The sequence below is a fragment of the Mustelus asterias genome, chromosome 13, assembly GCF_964213995.1.
Source record: "Mustelus asterias chromosome 13, sMusAst1.hap1.1, whole genome shotgun sequence".
Classification (NCBI taxonomy): Eukaryota; Metazoa; Chordata; class Chondrichthyes; order Carcharhiniformes; family Triakidae; genus Mustelus; species Mustelus asterias.
Genome location: NC_135813.1, coordinates 69,725,526 through 69,745,745, shown reverse-complemented (window position 1 = coordinate 69,745,745; position 20,220 = coordinate 69,725,526). Strand labels below are relative to the sequence as shown.

The window sequence follows — 20,220 nt, the reverse complement described above, 5'->3', positions numbered from 1 at the left end:
GTTCACAATAACTATTTCAGTAAGCTTGTCTTGAAAAATTCAGGGAGCATTTTGTTTATGGCCAGATTATCAATGATATAACCACTGTCATAAGTGCAAAACATGTATTCTGGGGTATGCTAGCTTGAAAATTAATTTTTACATTCTGAGATTCTTGCAAGGTACAAAAGGCATTCTGCTATAGTCAAGTATTCCTAATTAATATCCTTGTAACATCTTGGACTATGCCCAACTAAAGTGGGTAAAAGATATGAAATACTAAACTAAAGGGCGGCACAGTGACACAGTGGTTAGCATTGCTGCCTCACAGCGCCAGGGTCCCGGGTTCAATTCCAGCCTTGGGTCACTGTCTGTGTGGAGTTTACACATTCTCCCCATGTCTGCGTGGGTTTCCTCCAGGTGCTCTGGTTTCCTCCCACACTCCAAAGATATGCACGTTAGGTGATTTGACGTGGTAAATTGCCCCTTAGTGTCATGGGATTAGCAGGGTAAACATGTGGGGTTACAAGAATAGGTCCTGGGCAGGATTGTGGTCGGTGCAGACTCAATGGACCGAATGGCCTCCTTCCCCACTGTAGGAATTCTATGATACTAACAAAAGGAAATTTCAACACGATTCTGGAAATCTGAAATTAAATAAAAACTGCTGAAAACACTCATCAAGTCAGGCAATATCTATGGGGAAAGAAGCAGATTTAACATTTCAGGTGAGAAGCCTTTCATCAGATCTGGTGCTAGACAAACAATGTTACTTTCTTTGGGCAAGTAACTCTCAGCAGGACCATACGCAAAGTGAGGAAAGACTGAACAGGTTGGATCTATACGCACTGGAGTTAAGAATAATGAGAGGTGATTTTATTGAAACATAAAAGATTCTGAGGGGGCTTTACAGAGTAGATGCTTACTCTCATAGGAGAATCCAGAATTAAGGGGCACAGTTCCAACAATTAAGATGGAGATAGGAGGAATTTCTTCGCTCAGAGAATATCTTTGAAATTCACTACCTCAGAGCAGTGGAGACTGGGGTCATTGAACATATTCAAGGCTGAATTACACAGATTTCTGACATACAGGCAGAAAAGTAGAGCTAAGGCCACAATCAAATCAGACATTGTCCTATCGAATGACAGAGCAGGCTCGAGGGGCCAAGTATCCACACCTACTATTATTTCTTATGTTCTTATGAGTATGAGGGGGCAGAATTTTCCAGTCCTGCCCACCACAGGAATTGTAGTGGGCGTGGGCATGCAAAGGTCTGTTGACCTTGGGTAGCAATTTGCGGCCTTGGGGCGAGTCCGGCCGGAAAATCCCACACAGGGTGATCCCAGAGTACATTTTTAGACAATCTCAACAACATGTAATGTACTGGGGAGAAGTCAAAAAATAAGAGGGACAAAATGGCAGTACAAGAATGGATTGGTAGCTTAGATAAAAGGGAATCCAAATGGTCATCTACGAGCATGTTAACAGTAAAAAGGTTCTCAGATGAACGATTGGGTCAATAAGGGACGAAAATAGGAGGCCTATTGTTGGAGGCAGTAGGTGGGTGGGGGGTTGGGCTACTAAAATAAATACTTTTGCATCATTGTTTGTCAAGGAAGGGGTGCTTGCCAAAGCTGCAGTAAACAAGGAGGTTGTCAGTATACCAGATGAAATTTTTTAAAAAAGATAATGAGGGAGTACTATAAAGGCTGGAAGTACTTAAATGCATAAGTCACCTGGACAGTATACATCCTAGGTTACGGAGGGAGGTCAGGTAGAAAATTGCAAGGGGTGCTGGTCATCTTCTCCCAATGCTCCTTAAATACAAGGTGCCATAGGATTGTGAATTTTACACTCTTGCTCAAAAAAAGGATAAACGTAGTGATTATAAACCAGTCAGATTAACATCACTGGTGGGGAAGTTTTTAGAAACAATAGTCAAGGAGAAAATTAACTATCTGTATAAGCATGGACTAATAAATGAGAGCCAGCACTGATTTGTTAATGGCAAAATGTGCTTGGATATTTTGAGTTTTATGATGAGATAATAAAGGATGGATAAGGGTAGTGTGGTTGATATTGTGTATGTGTACTTTCAAAAGTGCCAGAAATTATTCTCATTAGAAAATTGAAGTCCAATGGATAAAATGGGCAGCAGCAGCATGAATACAAAATTGTTAAAGGGAGAGTTATGGTAAATAGCTGCTTTTTAGACTTAAGAGGAGTATGTAGTGGTATTCCCCAGGTTCCCACCAGGATGGCTAATTTCTTTTTCAATGTATACATCAATAACTTATTTGGAGCTACAGGGCACATTTTTGAAATTTGACATGAAACTTGATAATGTGGTAATGTGAAGAAGATAGTAATGGATTTGAAGAGAACATGGGAAGGGCTGGTGGAATGGGAGGACACATGGTAGAAAAATTTAAGGTGATACATTTTGGTAGGAAGAATGAGGAGAGACAATACAATTAAATGGTACAATTTTGAAAGTGGGTGTAAGAACGGAATAACATGGGTTTTTGTGCAGGTTAACAAAGGTAGTTAATAAAGCATTCTGGGCTTTATAAATAGAAGCACAGAGTACCATATCCAGGAAGGGATGTTAAGTCTTTAAAAAACATCAGTTTAGCAACAGCTGGAGTATTGTGTTCAAACCTGGGCACCACACATTAGATAGGCTTCAATGATTCTAGGAATGAGGGATTACAGTTACGTACATAGACAGGGGAAGCTGGTGGTTGCTCTCCTTAGAGCAGAGAAGGTCAAGGATTTAGAGTGAGTAAATAAAGATCAACTGATTCCAATGGCTGAAGGGTCAAAAAACTGAGGGCACAGATTTAAGACAAGAACCAGAGGTTCTTAAGAACCAGAAATGACCCTTTATACAGTGAGAGATTAGGATCTCAAATGCACTGCCTGGTAGGCTGGTAATAAAGGTTCAATTCTAGCCTTCAAAAGAAAAATGAGTAAAGATTGAGAGAAAGAAATTGCAAGACCATGTGGGACTAACTGGATTCCCCTTCAAACGAGTTGGCACAGGTTCAATTGCTGAATGGCCTCCTTCTGTGCCACGCCTATGAAGTCATGTACCTGTTGGAAGAGAATGGTCATCAGAAACGAGGGGGTGAATTTTCCCATTCTGCCCACTACGGGAATCGTAGCGGGCAAGGGGCGAACCACGGAAAGGTCCCGTTGACCTTGGGCAAGGTTTTGGGGCACGCACGGCCGGAAATTCCTTCCCTAAATCTCTTTATTGTGCTTTATTGTTCAGCTTATAATTTAGTTTGCTGGATGATATTTTTACTACCATCATCAGTACTTAAAACCAGTATTAATTGTCGATGTTGTTAAGTCAAAGTTGTCTTTGGTCTAGTGTCGGCATTTAACAAAGGTGGCAGGGACCTCGTCAGCTGGCTGGAGAGTCAACAAGAGCCCTGCAGGGTAGGCCTACTGATTTAAGTAACACTCGGGCATTTAGGTAACAGCAGTGGGCCCTTCTCCTGGATCAAGGTTCCAGGGGAGGCAAAAGTCCCATCTGCTGAGGCTGGCAGCTCTCCTGAACAGCAGTGTCATCAGGGAGGCGAAGCTGTTGTCAGTATGGCACCTATCCAAGGCCTAGGATCATCGCTGGATCATAGCCCATAGATGAGTTATCTGCAAGAGACCAGAAGCAAGGGCAGGGTGATGATTTCTATCAGGCACAGGTCCCACAATCAAGTACTATGTGTCTTTGAATCAAGAACCCCCGGGAGGCACATTTGGTTGTCATGCTTCCTGCCTGGAAAACCTGCTGTCCTTCCCTGTTAAAGGCCTCATTTCGCAGATGCTGGTATTGTGGGAATAATCACCCACTTAAAGTCCTCAATTGGTGATAGGAGGTTGAGACTCACTAACTTAATCAGGGTGAAGGTAGGATGATGGCAGGGTCCCCACCCACAACCCTCATGTCTGATTAAATGCCCCCATCATCAAACTTGCCATGATAAGGGCACTAAATTCCACACTGCGGGTGGTATTTTCCAGCTGTGCTCGCCACAAGACCAGAAAATCCCGCCCGAGGTCAGCAACCTTTGCATGGTCTACCCCCCTCCCTTCCTCCGCACGCTAGCCACAGTGGGTGGGACAGGAAAATTCCACCCTATATGTCTGACCCGGCAAGTAGGATTTAAGCTACAATTCATTCACTGTTCCGATGAAACAGGTAAAACAGAGCTGCTAAAGAGGTTGGCATCACTCAAAGTTAACAAGTCACTTGGCCCAGATGGGATGCCTCTTAAGTTGCTGATGGTGATAGAAGAAGCCCTGGCAACAATTTTTCAATCTCCTCAGACATAGAGAGGTGCCAGAGGGCGGAACGATTGCACATGTTACACACTTATTCAAAAAAAAAGGGCCGGGGGGGGGGGGGGGGATAAATCTTGTAACTATAGGCCAGAAAATGAGATGACAAATTATTACAATCCAGCAGTTTCATACTTGTCTCTCAACTTAGATAACAGTGCGGCAGTCATTTAAACTAGCTTGTGCTTTCTGTGAAGGTTTTTTAATAATGAGTCAGAACAGATGTTGGTGCACTACAAATGAACAAAAAGAGGACAGTGTTGTCCTGCAAAATCACAACTTTTGCTAAGTCGGGTTACAGCTGTTACAACAGGAGTGACACGGAACTCTAGAATCCACATCTGCCTGAAAGATGGTGAGTATGTGGCAGATTTAAGTGTTGATATGAAATTTTATTTCAAATTTGATTACAGTATTAATAAACTCCATTTTCTTCTAAACATTGAGTGTATGTTATTACAAATCATAACTGATATTGTAAGAATAATTTTATTCTCTGAAGATAAGCAATTTAATCGGGATTGTTAATGTTTAAAATAATGAGTGGTCAAGAGTTAATGAAGTTCGAATCTCACCAACTCCAAATTTTCCTAAAAGCCTAGAAGAAGCTTGATTACAGAAATTTAAAAAATATTTTCCTTTGATTGGTCACAACGTTCATGATAGAGGATCACTGTATTCACGCAACATATACACAGAGTGAATATGTGATTAGTTAGTGGGAAGATGGAATGGGATAATACTTCAGCAATTTAACTTGAACACAATGATTTTAATTGAGTCATGAAAGCCTACTCCTTAAGTCCAATGAACTCCATTTTGATTCCTACGACTGTTTCAACCTTGATCATAAAAATGCTGATTCTGGAACATATTAATTGGAGGCCTAGGCATCTCTCCACGGGAAAGAAAAATCAGAAGGGAAAATCACTGCAATTACATGATTCCTAGTGGCCTGTTTCACACCACCACCGTTGGAAAATTCAGAGCAGGTGCACATGCCTTCTCAGCAAAGAATAATGTGATTGCAGCGACACCTAATTGAGGAACAGGACATAGATAGTGATTAATTATCTTTTAAATAAAACAGCATGCAATAAATAGCATGAACAGACATCAGCTGGGCGGCATTTTAGCTGAGCACCCACTTCTACTCCCACCTTAAAAACGAGAAGTGAGGCTAGATTTCCACATAGCTAAATTTCAGAAGAAATCTTTGAAAAGTTAGAAAAAAAATTAAGTAAACAGGAATGGTGGTAACATTTTTATTAATAGCATATGAGTGGGTATAAAACTTACAAACTGGGAAATTGTAAAAATGCAACTTCGCATAAGATTAGAATCTACCTAGGTTACTACTGAAAGCAACCTGGTGAAGTGTGGGGGAAAAAGAGCAAAAAAAATAGGAATCCAATAGATTTTAAAAATAATCTCTGCTAAAATGTCTTTTGCACATCTCTGTCAGCTAACAGATTTCACTATAGGATAACTGAAGGCAAAAAATAATGGAAACTACTTTAAAAAGTACATCGGCCAGTATAGTTTCTGTATTAATTTTCTAGTTATATGTGAAGCAGTAGGATTAAGAAACTCACTTTTCTTCCTTGATGACAAATTCCAATCTTGGAATCATCTGTTCCGGCGACAGTGGTCCAAAGCGGAACCTGGTACATCGGGACTGTAAGGCAGGGATGATCTTTGACAGGTAGTTGCAGATCAAGCAAAATCTGGTGTTTTCTGTAAATTTTTCAATAACTGCACCACAAACAATGAATTATTGTTGAGTTTGGAATGTAGAGAAACAGTACATGTAGTAGTGGGCAATATAACTTTTTTGACTGGATTTAGACACTGAAAGAAAATATTCCATTATCAGCTTTAAAAATAAGTTGCTATTTTAAATACAACTATAACATCCAATCATCAATTTTTTACAAGATTAAATACAAATATATTGCTAATTAAAGTTGGTAGACAACAATGTGAATTTTCAATGATTTCAGTTCCACTTGAATTGTTCATGAAGGCATGCAGTATATTTGGAAGCATCTAAGGCCACCTCTGCATTTTTAATATCCAGACTTGTAGCTAAAAATAAGAAGCTTGGGGGCAGTGTGGTACAGAATGTGCAGTTGCCACTAGGGAAGAAAACAAGCAAAGTAACCCAACATGGAGGGTAACCAAACTGGAATGAAAAAGCCATAGTAGAATTTATTTCTGTATTCAAATTCTAGTTCATGAAATGCAGAGATAGGGACTCATGACAGGTTACTTCTCTGCGTTAACAGTCAGAGATTAGTGTGCAAGGGGAGGTGAGACAAGATTTAAAACAAGGAATAAATATTAAAGAGAAAAGGATGATAATGTGCTGTGTTATCTGTGTTCAAAAGTCCTCCCTTCCTGCCCTCTTGCAATGCTTTAAACCACCCACTTCTAGCTAGTTTACCGGAGGTTATTAAAACACTGCCTTACATGGTTACCCTTACGGCAAACAGGTGAAAATATGAACATATATCACAGCACCAACAATGCTCGTCCTAAATGTACAGTAAAAAGAGGAAAACTGGGAAACAGGCCAATTGTTCCATTAAAATCAGCTCTTACCTCTTCTGAGAGCATTCTGAGCATCTTGAGTCATGGCATCTGCCTCATCTAGGATAACAAGCTTGAAACCTTTTCTGAAAGAATATTAAAATAATTGAATCTTTTCTTGTGAATGATTCAAGGCTGATAGCACTCAATAGCCAATGAGTGGGACTAACACTGTAAACATTCTGTATTGAATTTCACAAGAGGAGATTACGGAACTACAGAAAGTGCGCAGAAGCTACCTTAAAATAATAAATAGTTGCTGGATTACAAAAATGAAAATGTAAATAACCTTAATCAGCAAAGAATTGGCCGTACTTCACGTGAACCTGAACAGAGTGTGTCAGTATGTTGTTCAAACCTTGTGCAACATACCTATACAAGCAATTGGGTCAATCAAGATTGAGAAGTTTTACCAACATTCCTCTCCTTTCCAAGCCCAGAAAAATTATGTGCAATCTGGTTGATATCAATTAACAGCAGAGAGTCAAACCTGGGACAATATAGTATCTGATTTATACTATATCATATCTGTATACTAATTTCTGCCCGACACTGCACTGAGCCATACAGATCAGGTAGGCCACAGGTTTGATCCTTTGCTGTGAAATTGTGGGCAGCAACTTCCAAGCTCCCCAGTGAGGGCCGGATTTGGGGATGTATCCGAGAAATGCACAGGAGAAGCTCTTTCGGAAGTTCATAGGCAAAGGTTTGCACGGCAATGGGCCAGAAGAGCTCATTTTCTCTGGGCAACTACCCTGAGCAGGGAACCATCTAAAAACGTGATTTAAATCTCAACTTCTGGATAGTTCTGGCTGTGTTACACAGATAGTTAACCAGAAAAAGTTAGAAGAATTAAAACCTCTTCTAACTTCTGGGTAACTATTGTACAGACACAAAACAACAGCCTCCCCGCGCTCCCACAACCACCATCACAGAGACCGACCTGACCTACACCAGCCCAATCCAACAAACCCCTCCTCCCACTCCAGTGGTCTGATACCCCACCAAAGTCTGACATCACCTCCTATGTCCAACAACCCCCCACCACATGTCCGACCTACCCATCCAACCTGTCCCAACATCCCTGCCCCTAATTTTGATACCCCAATCTCGACCTCCCACTCCCCACCCATCACTTACCTCAGATTCTTACCGTCCCCTGGCCTGTCAATTTCAATGGACATTTAAACTTAAATGGTGTTCAGCAGCTGGTTCTGCATCCTCCTTTAATTTACCACTTCTGCCCATCAATGCTGAGCCATAGAGACAACTGCACTCCCCGGATTTTGCCTGGCCCTTGTCTGATGGCCAGGTGAGACAGGCACAGAAGAAATTTCACAGGAGCAATGGGATACAGAGTGGTAATCCGATGTCAATTGCCTCTCCGAGGAATTTACAGCCATATATGAACCAGGGTAGCTTATGTTTATTGAGTACATAACCCAAAACAATCAAAATAGTCACATAACTTAAGAAAAAGGAGAAATCGAAAAGCAAGTTGAGTCAGGAAACCTAAAATTCCTAGGTTTTCTCCCAATTTTAAAGTGCAGTCTTGTTCTAATAAATTCATTAAGTGACCTGAAGCAAAGTGAGAGAAGATCAGAGCTCAATGACTGATAAGACAAAGAGAAATAATAACTATTTCAACACAAATGAACCGCAATGAACTGTGTGGCAGCACAGTCATTAGCACTGCTGCCTCACAGCACCAGGGACCCGGGTCCAATTATTGGCTTGGGTGACTGTGCAGAGTTTACACGTTCTCCCTGTGTCTGCGTGGGTTGCCTCCGGGTGCTCCGGTTTCCTCCCACAATCCAAAAGATGCGCTGGTTAGGTGCACTGGCCATGCTAAGTTCTCCCTCAGTGTACCCGAACAGGCGCCGGAGTATGTCGACTAGGGGATTTTCACAGTAACCTCATTGCAGTGTTAATGTAAGCATACTTGTGACACTAATAATAAACTTAAAACTATTTACTATATCAGTTATAGGCTAAGGAAAAATTACATGAATGCTCAATGACAGACCCATTGCAATTAGTTACGGCTTTTCAAGTAAGTGGCATTTGAACCGACACCCACTGAAGATATGTCTCACCATTCGGCACATATTATAAAACTAAAGATGTAACAAAAAGACATCCTGGGTAGAGTTTTCGCTAGTAATACAGTATCTGGGTGATATCAGCTAAATCAGCACAGTAGAAAAGGGAATTTTAAATGTAATGAGTTTTCTACTAGATTAAGGTTTACTTCAGCCAGCCCAGCCTCTGCCCAAAAACATGCCATGTCCCTGGTCAATGTTACAAGATTCTGCTGGTTAGAGAAGGCTCCTCAAATTTCAGGCACTCATTCACAGGCAAGTTTTACAAGTTTTTTTTCAACTGCCAAATATTTAGTTTAACGAAGTGTAGTTTCTTGAAAAAGTAACTTTCAGTGATCTTAAATCACATTATTCAGATACACACTTAATAAAAATGCTTATTGTAGTGATAAACCCATTTTCAGCCAGTTACCATTCTTAAATGCATAATTGAATACTGCTAGTGGAAAGAAATGAAACCAATTACATTTACTGCACTGGGGTTTTAAGTTTGTGATTTTGTCAATTAATTTTATCTTAAACTGTCACATAACCAGCTAAGACTTCATCTGTGTCTATGTGATGTTGCAGTTATGATTGGGAAAAGCAAATCATCAGACACCAATTCCATCTTGCAAGAATACAACTCCATTGGAGATCCCACAGTTGTTCAGTGAATAAATGCACCACATAATGAGATTCAGATTCAGTACAATTCGATTTTGATCCCTGGAGAGGTGGTGGCCTAGTGGTATTATCGCTGAACTATTAATCCAGAAACTCAGCTAATGTTCTGGGGACCCGGGTTCAAATCTTTGCCATGGTGGAATTTGAATTAAATAAAATATCTGGAATTAAGAATCTATTGATAACCATGAAACCATTGTCGATTGTCGGAAAAACCCATCTGGTTCGCTAATGTCCTTTAGGGAAGAAAATCTGCAATCCTTACCTCGTCTGGCCTACATGTGACTCCACAGCCTCAACAATGTGGTTGACTCTCAACTGCCCTCGGGAAACTAGGATGGGCAATAAACGCTGGTCAGCCAGCGAGGCCCATTTCCCACAAATGAATGAATTACTCTGTATTGACTTACTAAATTCAGATAGGATTGTAGGGGCACTTTAACTGTCATCAAATCTAAAATATTTTTAAAATCAGGGTTCCTGAATGTAATAGTGGCTTCTGCTGGAAGCATGCATGTTGATGTTGGGCAAGAGCAAGATTCAGTCATTATGAGGACCCAATAAATGAATAATCAAACATAATTAACACTCAGTGACTAGACTTACACATGAAGAATGCTCACTGAAGCATATATTATTGGGCCACTGACACCATATTCTCGCTGTTAGGAAAAGAGATAAGGAGCTATGTTAAAAAACTCAGCCAAAGTTACTTGCTGTTCTTTCAGTCACCTGACTATATCAGGATTATCAGCACCTTACAACTGATGTAACAAAGTTTGTAAATAAACTTTTTCTTATGAGCTGACATCTTTATGGTGCTTACTTGAAAATTGTCCTGGTACTGGCAAAATTCAGGATAGGTCCACGTACGATGTCAATACCTCGATCATCTGAGGCATTCAACTACAAAGAAAAATAAGTAATAACAGTTTTAAATGGCCTCATGGCAAATAAATCATATTCCTTTTAATTGGCATGGAGATACACTATCTCTTAAGCAACCCTGATGTTGGCAGGATTGAATAAAATTGATAAATTAACTGTACCCAAAAAAGCAGTACCATTTTTAGGTCATTATTCTATTATCAAAGAAACACTAATTTTCCTAATTACTGTTGCAACTCGACTTTAACTAAATCACAGCAACTGGGCCAGTGTTACCACTGAAATTGCAGTAAACTAGAATATGAAACTTTTGAACTGTGAAAAACACCCACTGATTACAATGTTACATAGCTCAAAGATTTTTCTGTAGAAACAATGAAGCATTTGTGGCTTGTCACTGGGCACAATTTCAACAGCACACAAGCATATTAATATATTGGCTCAAGTACAATTGTTCCTCAAAACAATGTACAGGCAGTCCTCAACTTTACAACATTCAAGATGGCACTTATGGCATTTATGAATCTGCATTCTGTTTTGGCTTTACCATGCCGATTTCGACCGTACAACTTTCTGTGTCGCCCGTCTTTTATATTTTTGGCTGCAAGTGAGCGTGTGGAGGCAGAGAATCGTCCCTTCGATTTTGTGGTAAAAATTTGGCCTTACAGTTTAGACGTACGGAGATAGAGACAAACAGGATGGTAGATGGACAGGGAATAGTGGAGAGGAAGAAGCAATGTTCTCTGTCTTGATTTTGTGTGCCTCGTTTAGACAGACCTGGTGCTGCTGGCATATTTACTGTGCTCTCATGCTTTCACACTAGGTTCATCTCCTAGCATATCCATGTGGTTTAATTTTCTACTAACTTATTGGCTAACAAATAGTTTCAGATAAGTTACCACCACACAGGACCACCAAGCAGGTACCAAAAACAACCTGAAGGACTGGACATTAACATGTGTCCATGAACCAAATCACCCATTTTCAACAGTGTACCAATGAGAAAATTGGTTCTGACTTACCATGTTTCAACTTATGGCACGGTTATGTCAGAATCATAGAAACCCTACAGTGCAGAAAGAGGCCATTCGGCCCATTGAGTCTGCAGCGACCACAATCCCACCCAGGCCCTACCCCGTATCCCTACATATTTACCCGCTAATCCCTCTAAGCTACGCATCTCGGGGCACTAAGGGGTAATTTAGCATGGCCAATCAACCTAACCCGCACATCTTTGGACTTTGGAAGTCCGAGGACTGCCTGGACCAACAAGCTAGATATACTTAATGTTATCATGCTGTCACTATGGATTTTCTATTGAACTGAAGAAATTATTACACATTTCTACTGTGAAATTTTCTGACTCAGAAATGGCACAGTGGTTAGCACTGCTGCCTCACAGCCCCAGGGACCCCAGTTTGATTCCTGGCTTGGGCCACTGCCTGTGCGGAGTCTGAATGTTCTCCCAGTGTCTGCGTGGGTTTCCTCTGGGTGCTCCAGTTTCCTTCCACAGTCTGAAAGACGTGCTGGTTAGATGCATTGGCCATGCTAAATTCTCCCTCAGAGTACCTGAACAGGTGCCAGAGTGTGGCGACTAGGGGATTTTCACAGTAACTTCATTGCAGTGTTAATGTAAGCCTATTTGACACTAATAAATACACTTTAAATTTGTGTTATGGAAAGCACTTCTACCAACTGTACACATTACATTAGATTAAGTAAGAGTGTTTAATACATGTATAGGCATTTATTTCTGTGGTTTAAAGGGTCAGAGGTATTTTCATCAATGTGTTTCTTGGCTATACTGGCTTCCTAGCCTTTACCAACTGCACACTATCATAGATTGTCTTACCAATTTTGATCACTCTCAGAAATTAAACATGTGAACGCAAACAGAAGCGGCAATTTTGAACAAATTTTGTACAACTAAAAAATGTTTTAAAAATAATCAATTTTTACTCCAATTTTGGAATTGCACAAAATAATCAGTCTTGAGACTCTTACACATATGTGGATTCAAAGGTTGGAATAGATCAAGGATCTGTGATTTAAGTGTACGAGCAGTTAATGTAATTAAAGAGATAATTAAAATTTCATACACTTGGGGTTGAAAACTATTATCAGATGAATAGGATTTTTTCTACTAATAAGACAATCCTTGATGTCAAACAAGGTACAGTTTAAAATCTAGTATCCCTTTTCACCTAGGTCTTACTTGAATTATTAAAATCCCATCTACTTGTCTTGTTTTAAACAAATGGTCTGCACTAAAAAAATACTCTTGCGGCCACCGATTTAAATGCATAAATCAGGTTGATTTCTCTTATCTACTCTTCTTGAATGTCTTGGCTCATGCATTGTTTTATTAGCACCCCTCCAATATCTTGCCATGGCCATTTATCGTATCCAAGTCTAGCTAGCATATATTGGCAAACGTTTGGATCATCATCAAGAATATTACAGTGAGCTCAAACCGATTGTCATCAAATTTTCAGACAAGAAAGAAACTGGCTGAGCATTACCCTTTTCCAACCCACCACACAAGCTTAGGTCACTTGTCACATTTCCAGTGCTTCCCAAATTAAGAAGTCTCACAACACCTTGTTAAAGTCCAACAGGCTTATTTGGAATCACGAGCTTTCGGAGCGCTGCTCTTTCACCCACCCCACTGGGTACACCCCAGTCCAACGCTGGCACCACCACATCATGGCTTCCCAAATTAATTACTAGATCTGTGTTGATGTGGAGAATGATCTAAGGAAGAACATCTCATCTGAAATGAAAGCCAAAGTTATTGGGGACGATTCTTATTGGGAGCTGTTAAAGCAGCCCAGCGGGCTGGGAGACTCAAGCAGAGGCCGTGTAGTGGGCTTCCCGCTGGACACCATGGCCTCCGTGCGTCTCCAGCAGCCGGATTTCCGGCGCCGTCAGCTCTGCACCAGAAATTGGCACAGCGCTGTATAAATTATGCAAATGGCGATTAAAATGTATTCTCCAGGCCCGCTGGCCTCTCTCCCCACCACTGCCAGGAGTGTTTCACTCCAAAGGGGTTTGCAATGGCTCCCCACTAGCAAGGGGTTGGTGGCCTGACCCTGCTGGAGTGAAGGGGGAACATGGAGGCCCCCTAGGAGGTTGGGGGTAAGGGGGGTGCCCCCTGGGCATTGCCAGCTTAGCAGTGCCAGCCTGGCCCCCTGGCACTGCCCAAGGGGCAAAGTGGCAATGCCCGGGGGCACCTTGGCACTGCCCACCTGGTATCAGGCAATTCCAAGGGGGGCAGAGCCTATAAGGGGGGAGATCGGTGGGCCTGGGGGGTCCCTCTGCCACTTTGCAGTTGGCAGTGACAGAGGGAGGGAGGCCAGCGATCTGGCCACTGGGGTGGGGAGAAAAAAAAAAAATCGGGACTATTGGTGCGGGGTTGGGGGAGCGGCGGTTTGGGGCTCAATGCGGACTGGGGGGGGGGGGGGGCTGCAGTCGAGGCTGGCTGGACACGTCCGGGAGGACAGCAATCAGGAGGCCGGCAGTGCGGGGCTATTGTGCATGTGCCGATCTCAGCGCTGACAGATCGGCGCACGGGCAGTGGCCCGCTCAACACTATGCTACCAGCCTCTCGGGTGGGAATCGCACCGCCTCCTGATTTTTAATGATATTCATGCTAGTGCAGTCTGTAGTGCACAGAATGTGAGAGATTCATTTTGAAAATCCCGCTGAAAAAATGCAGCATGATTTACTCCAGTTTTTATGCAAATTCAACACTTCGAATATTTTTGAGAGAATAGTTCTTATTAACTTTCAGTGCAATGTAGCACCAAGCATACTGTTTTAGTTTGTTTCATTGGCAGTCAGAATTAGTGCATGCCATGTTTTACAGTTTTCATTTTTGTTAAAGGTGGCTAACCCTTCGGATTGCTCCAGATCTCCTGGGTGACATGTGATCAAAGGGGCAAGCAAGCAACCTGTTCCTTGGGCTCACTAATGCTGCTGTAAGGTCATGATAGCGGTCCTGAGACAACCTGGTACTTCATATCCCTCCTCTCAAAATAAAATGTGTCCCTGCTTTAAGGACTGCCGATGGGATAATTAGAACCGCATTCCACTGCATGGTGCAATGTCACATTATAGTATTTTAGGATTCAGAAAGAGTCAGCTGTTACCTCTAAAACCATCGAGTTTAGCTCTTTGTCCTTATACAGGCGTTTGGCACTGGCCAAAATAGTAGATGTTTTCCCAGTTCCAGGCGGCCCATAGAACAGCAGGTGAGGGAATCGGTCTTCATTGATAAACCGCTGAACTGAAATGAAGCAAATCCAAAAGATGTTATTTTAGTCAGATCAACCAGTCAAAGGCCATTGACCTGAAACATTAACTTTGTTTCACTCTCCACAAGTACTACCCGGCTAACTGAGTGCAGCATTTTCTGTTTCTATTTCAAAACGCGTCATTGTTAGCTGAGTAATACCAATTCCTGTCAATGGGACTGGTAAGAAACTGACAACTAACAGGTAACATAAGGCCAACTAGTTAAATAGTTCAAAACATTTTGAAAGTGGTTTTAGCAACTCTCTTAGTATATCACTAATAATCTTTTGGTTGTTAATTTACATTATAATTCCTAAATAACTCTAAGCTACAAAAATCTGTTTTAACCCAGAACTGCAACAACTTCCCTCCTCCATAAGTAGACAGCCTCTTTTATTATCGGGAAAATACCCGGTTCTGCAAATCGGACTCCGGAGAAGTTGCTCTGGATGGTCTAGTTTTTGTTCTGGGGGCAGGCGTTAGGAGTCGGGGCACTGGTCCCAGAAGAGGTCTGTAGGCAGCCACAAGGGCTGCCATGTGTGGAGGAGGGCTGTGCAAAATCCAAGGCTTTATCCCAGGCGTTTAAAAAACAAATCCCTCAGCACCCTACCCATGCCCATTCATGCCAACCCATGGTTATCCACCATCCCCCGATTCTTTTTTCTTATAGCCCTTATGCAAATTTATCTCATTGTACGCACCTCATGACTCTTTTTAGCTCATATGCTGACTTAGTGCCAATCCATGTCCCCCCACCATCCATTATCTTTACCCTCATCCAAAATAAAAGCAGGACAAGACAAACCCAACTCAGCCAATTACTATCCAATCTATTCTCGATCATCAGCAACTTGATGGAAGAGATCATCTGTATCAAGCGATGCTAACTCAGAAACAACCTCCTCACTGGCATTCACTTTGGGTTCCGCCAGGGCCACTTAGCTCTTGATATTATTAGAATTTTAGTCCAAACGTGGACAAAAGAGTTGAATGCCAGAGGTGAGGTGAGAGTGACTGCCCTTGACATCAAGATATTTGACTGAGTGTGGCATCATGGAGCTCTAGAAAAACTAAAGTCAATGGGAATCAGGGGGAAAACTCTTCACTAGTTGGAGTCATACCTAGCACAAAAGAAGACAGTTGTTGGAGGTCAATCATGTCAGTCCCAAGATATCACTGCAGAGTTCCTCAGGGTAGTATCCTAGGCCAGCTATCTTCTTTTGGAGAGTCGGTGCAGATATAATGGGTCAAATGGCCTCCTTCTGCACCGTAGGGATTCTATGATTCAGTGTGTACCATTTACAAGATGGACTGCAGAATCTCTCCAAAGTTCGTCCGACAGCACCTTCCAAATGTGTGATCTCTAACAACCAGAAGGACAAGGGCAACAGATGCATGGGAACACCACCACTAGTAAGTTCCCCTTCAAGACACACACCATCCTGATATAGAACTATATTGCCATATCTTCTCTGTTGCTGGATCAAAATCCTGGAACTCCCTCCCTAATGGCACTTACACCTCATGGGCTGCAGCAGCTCAAAAAGTCAGCTTCTCAAGGGCAATTAGGGATGGACAATAAATGCTGGCCTATCCAGCGACACCCATATCCCAAAAAATTCACCGAGTACCCACCATGGGCAGACCTCAGGACCCATGCTGAGAGGAAATGAAATACATTTTTACAGCCTGAGTTTTCATTCCTGGATTGGGAGCACAGAGGTGGGAAAATTCCTGAGTCTGCAAACTCAACTTGGGAGAAAGTGTCCTGGATAGTCAGATTTTTGTTCCAGGTTTGGGAGCGGGGCGGGGGGGGGGGGGTTTGTTCCAGGTTTTGGGGGTGGAAGGTGGGGGGAGAGACAGAGAGAGAGAGAGGAAACAGGAGATAATGGAAGTTGGGCCTTTTGCTCCTTGAACCAGTGTAGAGGAAGCCACAGTGGCTGCCAGCTGCAGATCTGGGCTACCTGAAAGGCCATCCTCGGTGCTCTGGCATTTTGTTCCAGCTATAAAAATGAGAAAACAGAAACAGCTCTTACCCTCTGTACATTCTCCATGCCAACCCATGCCCACCATGGCCCCTCAGAGTATCCATGCTAACCTATGCCGCTACCCACTACCATGCCCCCTTAAGCCCATGTCAACTTAATGTGAACTCATGCCAACCCCTGCCCCTCAGCTACTCCTTGCCCTGACACACACTTTGTCAACTCTCCGTGGATAGACTTCATGAGCCATACTGAGGGGAAATAAATTAAAGTTCTAAGTATCTACTGATGAATTCACGAAAAGCTTTCATTCATAAAATCCCATTCATGACATTTACATTACTTCAACTATTTAAATCTTTACAAAAATAAGCAGTTTATTCAGAGTTCCACATTAAATATTCTATAACCACTTGGGGCTATCAAACTATGAACTGGTGAGCACCCACTACAATAATGATTGATGCAGCACAAATTCAATAATGATAACAATTGGCTTATATTAACGGAGTGAAATAGTAAGTACCGATTTTCTTTAAACTGCAATTTTTAAAAAATAGTTTGAGGCGAGATGATTTAAATACCTTGAATGCTCCAATGCCTTTGACAGTTCTCATGATATTTGAAAGTTTGAAAGCTCCAATGGGTTTATCCACTTTTCGTGTGCATTCATGTTTACTGTTAACAATCCCAAAGGGAACCTGTCCTCTCCCAAAGGGCCCACAAGTCACGTTTTGGACGACCCTCTAGCGAAAGTTGGATGTGTTTGAAGGTAGCTTCGCTTTTACATGTGCAGCTACGTCCATGAGCCATAAATTTGCTAACTATAATCCACCCCCTGGCAAAAATGGTGTGTGCTGGGTTAAAGGGTGGGACTTATGGAATCAGATCTCCAGAGCTATTTTGGCTAAGCCAGACACCCTCTCCATCTTTACGAAACCTCAGGCTCTAAAGTTTGCTGCAGTTAGAATTCAGAAACGTGAAAAAAGCACACATTCCACTGCTCTAATAAAGAGAAGTCAGGAGTTTGCGTAGCTGATTTTAGTTTCATCTTTCAGCTGAGCAAGTTTCAGATATAATCAAAACAGGGCTGCACAAAACTCGTTAATTAGGTTAGTAAAACTTTTAAACCATTAGACATTAAGGCATTGACAGAACTACCAGCATTAAGTTAAATGGCGTTTAAAATAGGCTTATGAGCTAACAAGAAAGCTGTTTACATACATGAGATGCAGTAAGAGACTTAAGTGATTATGATTTTAAAACATATATGTTGATAGTTTGAATGTGGAGTTATGGGGATAGGGCCTGGGTGGGATTGTGGTTGGTGCAGACTCGATGGGCTGAATGGCCTCCTGCACTGTAGGATTCTGATTCTATGTGACGATAATAAATAAATCAATCAATTAATACATTCAAACCAAGCAATAATACAACCAGAAAGAATGCTTTCTATGGTGCATCTGTAGAAGTTGGTGAGAGTTGTAGCGAACATGCCAAATTTCCTTAGTGTCCTGAGAAAGTAGAGGCATTGGTGGGCTTTCTTAACCATAGTGTCCGCATGGAGGGACCAGGACAGGTTGGTGATCTGGACACCTAAAAACCTGAAGCTTTCGACCATTTCTACTTCATCCCCATTGATGTAGAGGGGGGGCATGCCCTCCACTACGCTTTCTGAAGTTGATGACTATCTCCATCATTTTGTTGACATTATGGGAAAGATTATTGTCACTGCACCAGTTTACCAGATTCTCTATCTCTTTCCTGTACTGCATCTTGTCATTGTTTGAGATCTGACCCACAACGGTGGTATCATCATCAAATTTGAAAATCGAGTTGGAGTGAAATTTGGCCACACATTCAGAAGTGTATAGGAAGTATAGTAAGGGGCTGAGGACACAGTCTTGCGGAGCACCGGTGTTGAGGATGATCGAGGAGGAGGTGATGTTGCCTATCCTTACTGACTGTAGTTAGGAATTCTAGGATCCAGTTGCAGAGGGAAGAGCTGAGCCCCAGGCCACGAAGTTTGGAGATGAGTCTCATAGGAATAATGGTGTTAAAGGCTGAGCTGTCGTCTATGAATAGATGTCTGACATAGGTGTCTTTGTTGTCTAGGTGTTCCTGGGTTGAGTGTAGGGCCAGGGAGATGGCATCTGCTGTGGACCTAATGCGGCAATAGGTGAACTGTAGTGGATCCAGGCAGTCTGGGATACAGGAATTGATTTGTGCTATGCCACCGGACGTTAGTCATTGAGGCACGCTGCCTTGTTTTTCTTTGGTACTGCAATGATGGTTGTCTTCTTGAAGCAGGTAGGGACCTCAGATTGGTGTAAAGAGAGGTTGAAGATGTCTGCGAATACCCCTGCCAGCTGGTCCACACTGGGCCTGTGTGCTCATCCGGGTACTCCATCTTGGGCAGTTGCGTTCTGTTGGTTGACTTTTGAGAAGGCTGCTCTGATGTCGGCAATGGTGACTTCGGATACAGGTTTGTCTGAGGCTTCCGGGATAGAGGGTTTGCTCTCGCTGACCTTGCGCTCAAAACAGGCATAAAATGTGTTGAGCTTATTGGGGAGGGGTGCATTGGAGCCGATGATTTTACCTGCCTTTATCTTGTAGCCTGTTATGTCTTGCAGACCTTGCCATAGTCGCCGGGAATCCGTGTGGCTAGCCTGGGATTCTAGCTTGGTCCGGTAGTGTCTTTTGGCATCTTTAATGGATCTCCATAGATCATTTACTGTCTATACAAAGCCAGATGAGTTTTAACAACACCAGGTTAAAGTCCAACAGGTTTATTTGGTAGCAAATACCATTAGCTTTCGGAGCGCTGCTCCTTCGTCAGATGGAGTGGAAATCTGCTCTCAAACCGGTTTGAGAGCAGATTTCCACTCCATCTGATGAAGGAGCAGCGCTCCAAAAACTAATGGTATTTGCTACCAAATAAACCTGTTGGACTTTAACCTGGTGTTGTTAAAACTCTTACTGTATTTACTCCAGTCCAACGCCGGCATCTCCACATCATTTCTTGTATAAGTCAGGGTTGCCTGACTTGAACACCTCAGATCTACACTTCAGCAGGCAATGGATATTCCCGTTCATCCATGGTTTCTAGTTGGAAAACATGCAAATTTATTTCTTTGGCACATAGTCTTCTACAGCCTCGATCCTCTCAAGTGTTTCTAGACTTGTCAGAAGGGTGAACAAACAGCGTTAAGCCCAGAGGCCAGCCCATTCAATCAGCAGAGCTGGCTCAGACAGTCCGTTCACCACCTTGCTCCCTTTTCTCATCATCTCCTTATGGACATCAAGTTGGAACCATTTCAAAAGAAACGGAGAAATTCTTCACTGATCATTTCAAGCAAGCT

General features: G+C 42.3%; 1 protein-coding gene across 2 annotated transcripts in view; it reads right to left on the bottom strand.

Annotated features, from left to right (window-relative positions):
• Nucleotides 1-20,220, bottom strand: part of rfc5 (replication factor C (activator 1) 5) — a 56,390-nt gene that overhangs the window by 19,168 nt on the left and 17,002 nt on the right. For both annotated transcript variants that reach the window (XM_078226993.1, XM_078226994.1), the window contains 4 exons: nt 14,729-14,865; nt 10,516-10,595; nt 6,934-7,007; nt 5,925-6,084 (listed from right to left, as the gene is read on the bottom strand). In XM_078226993.1, coding sequence (XP_078083119.1) covers nt 5,925-6,084; nt 6,934-7,007; nt 10,516-10,595; nt 14,729-14,865 — 451 coding nt within the window. The remainder of the gene's footprint in view (nt 1-5,924; nt 6,085-6,933; nt 7,008-10,515; nt 10,596-14,728; nt 14,866-20,220) is intronic.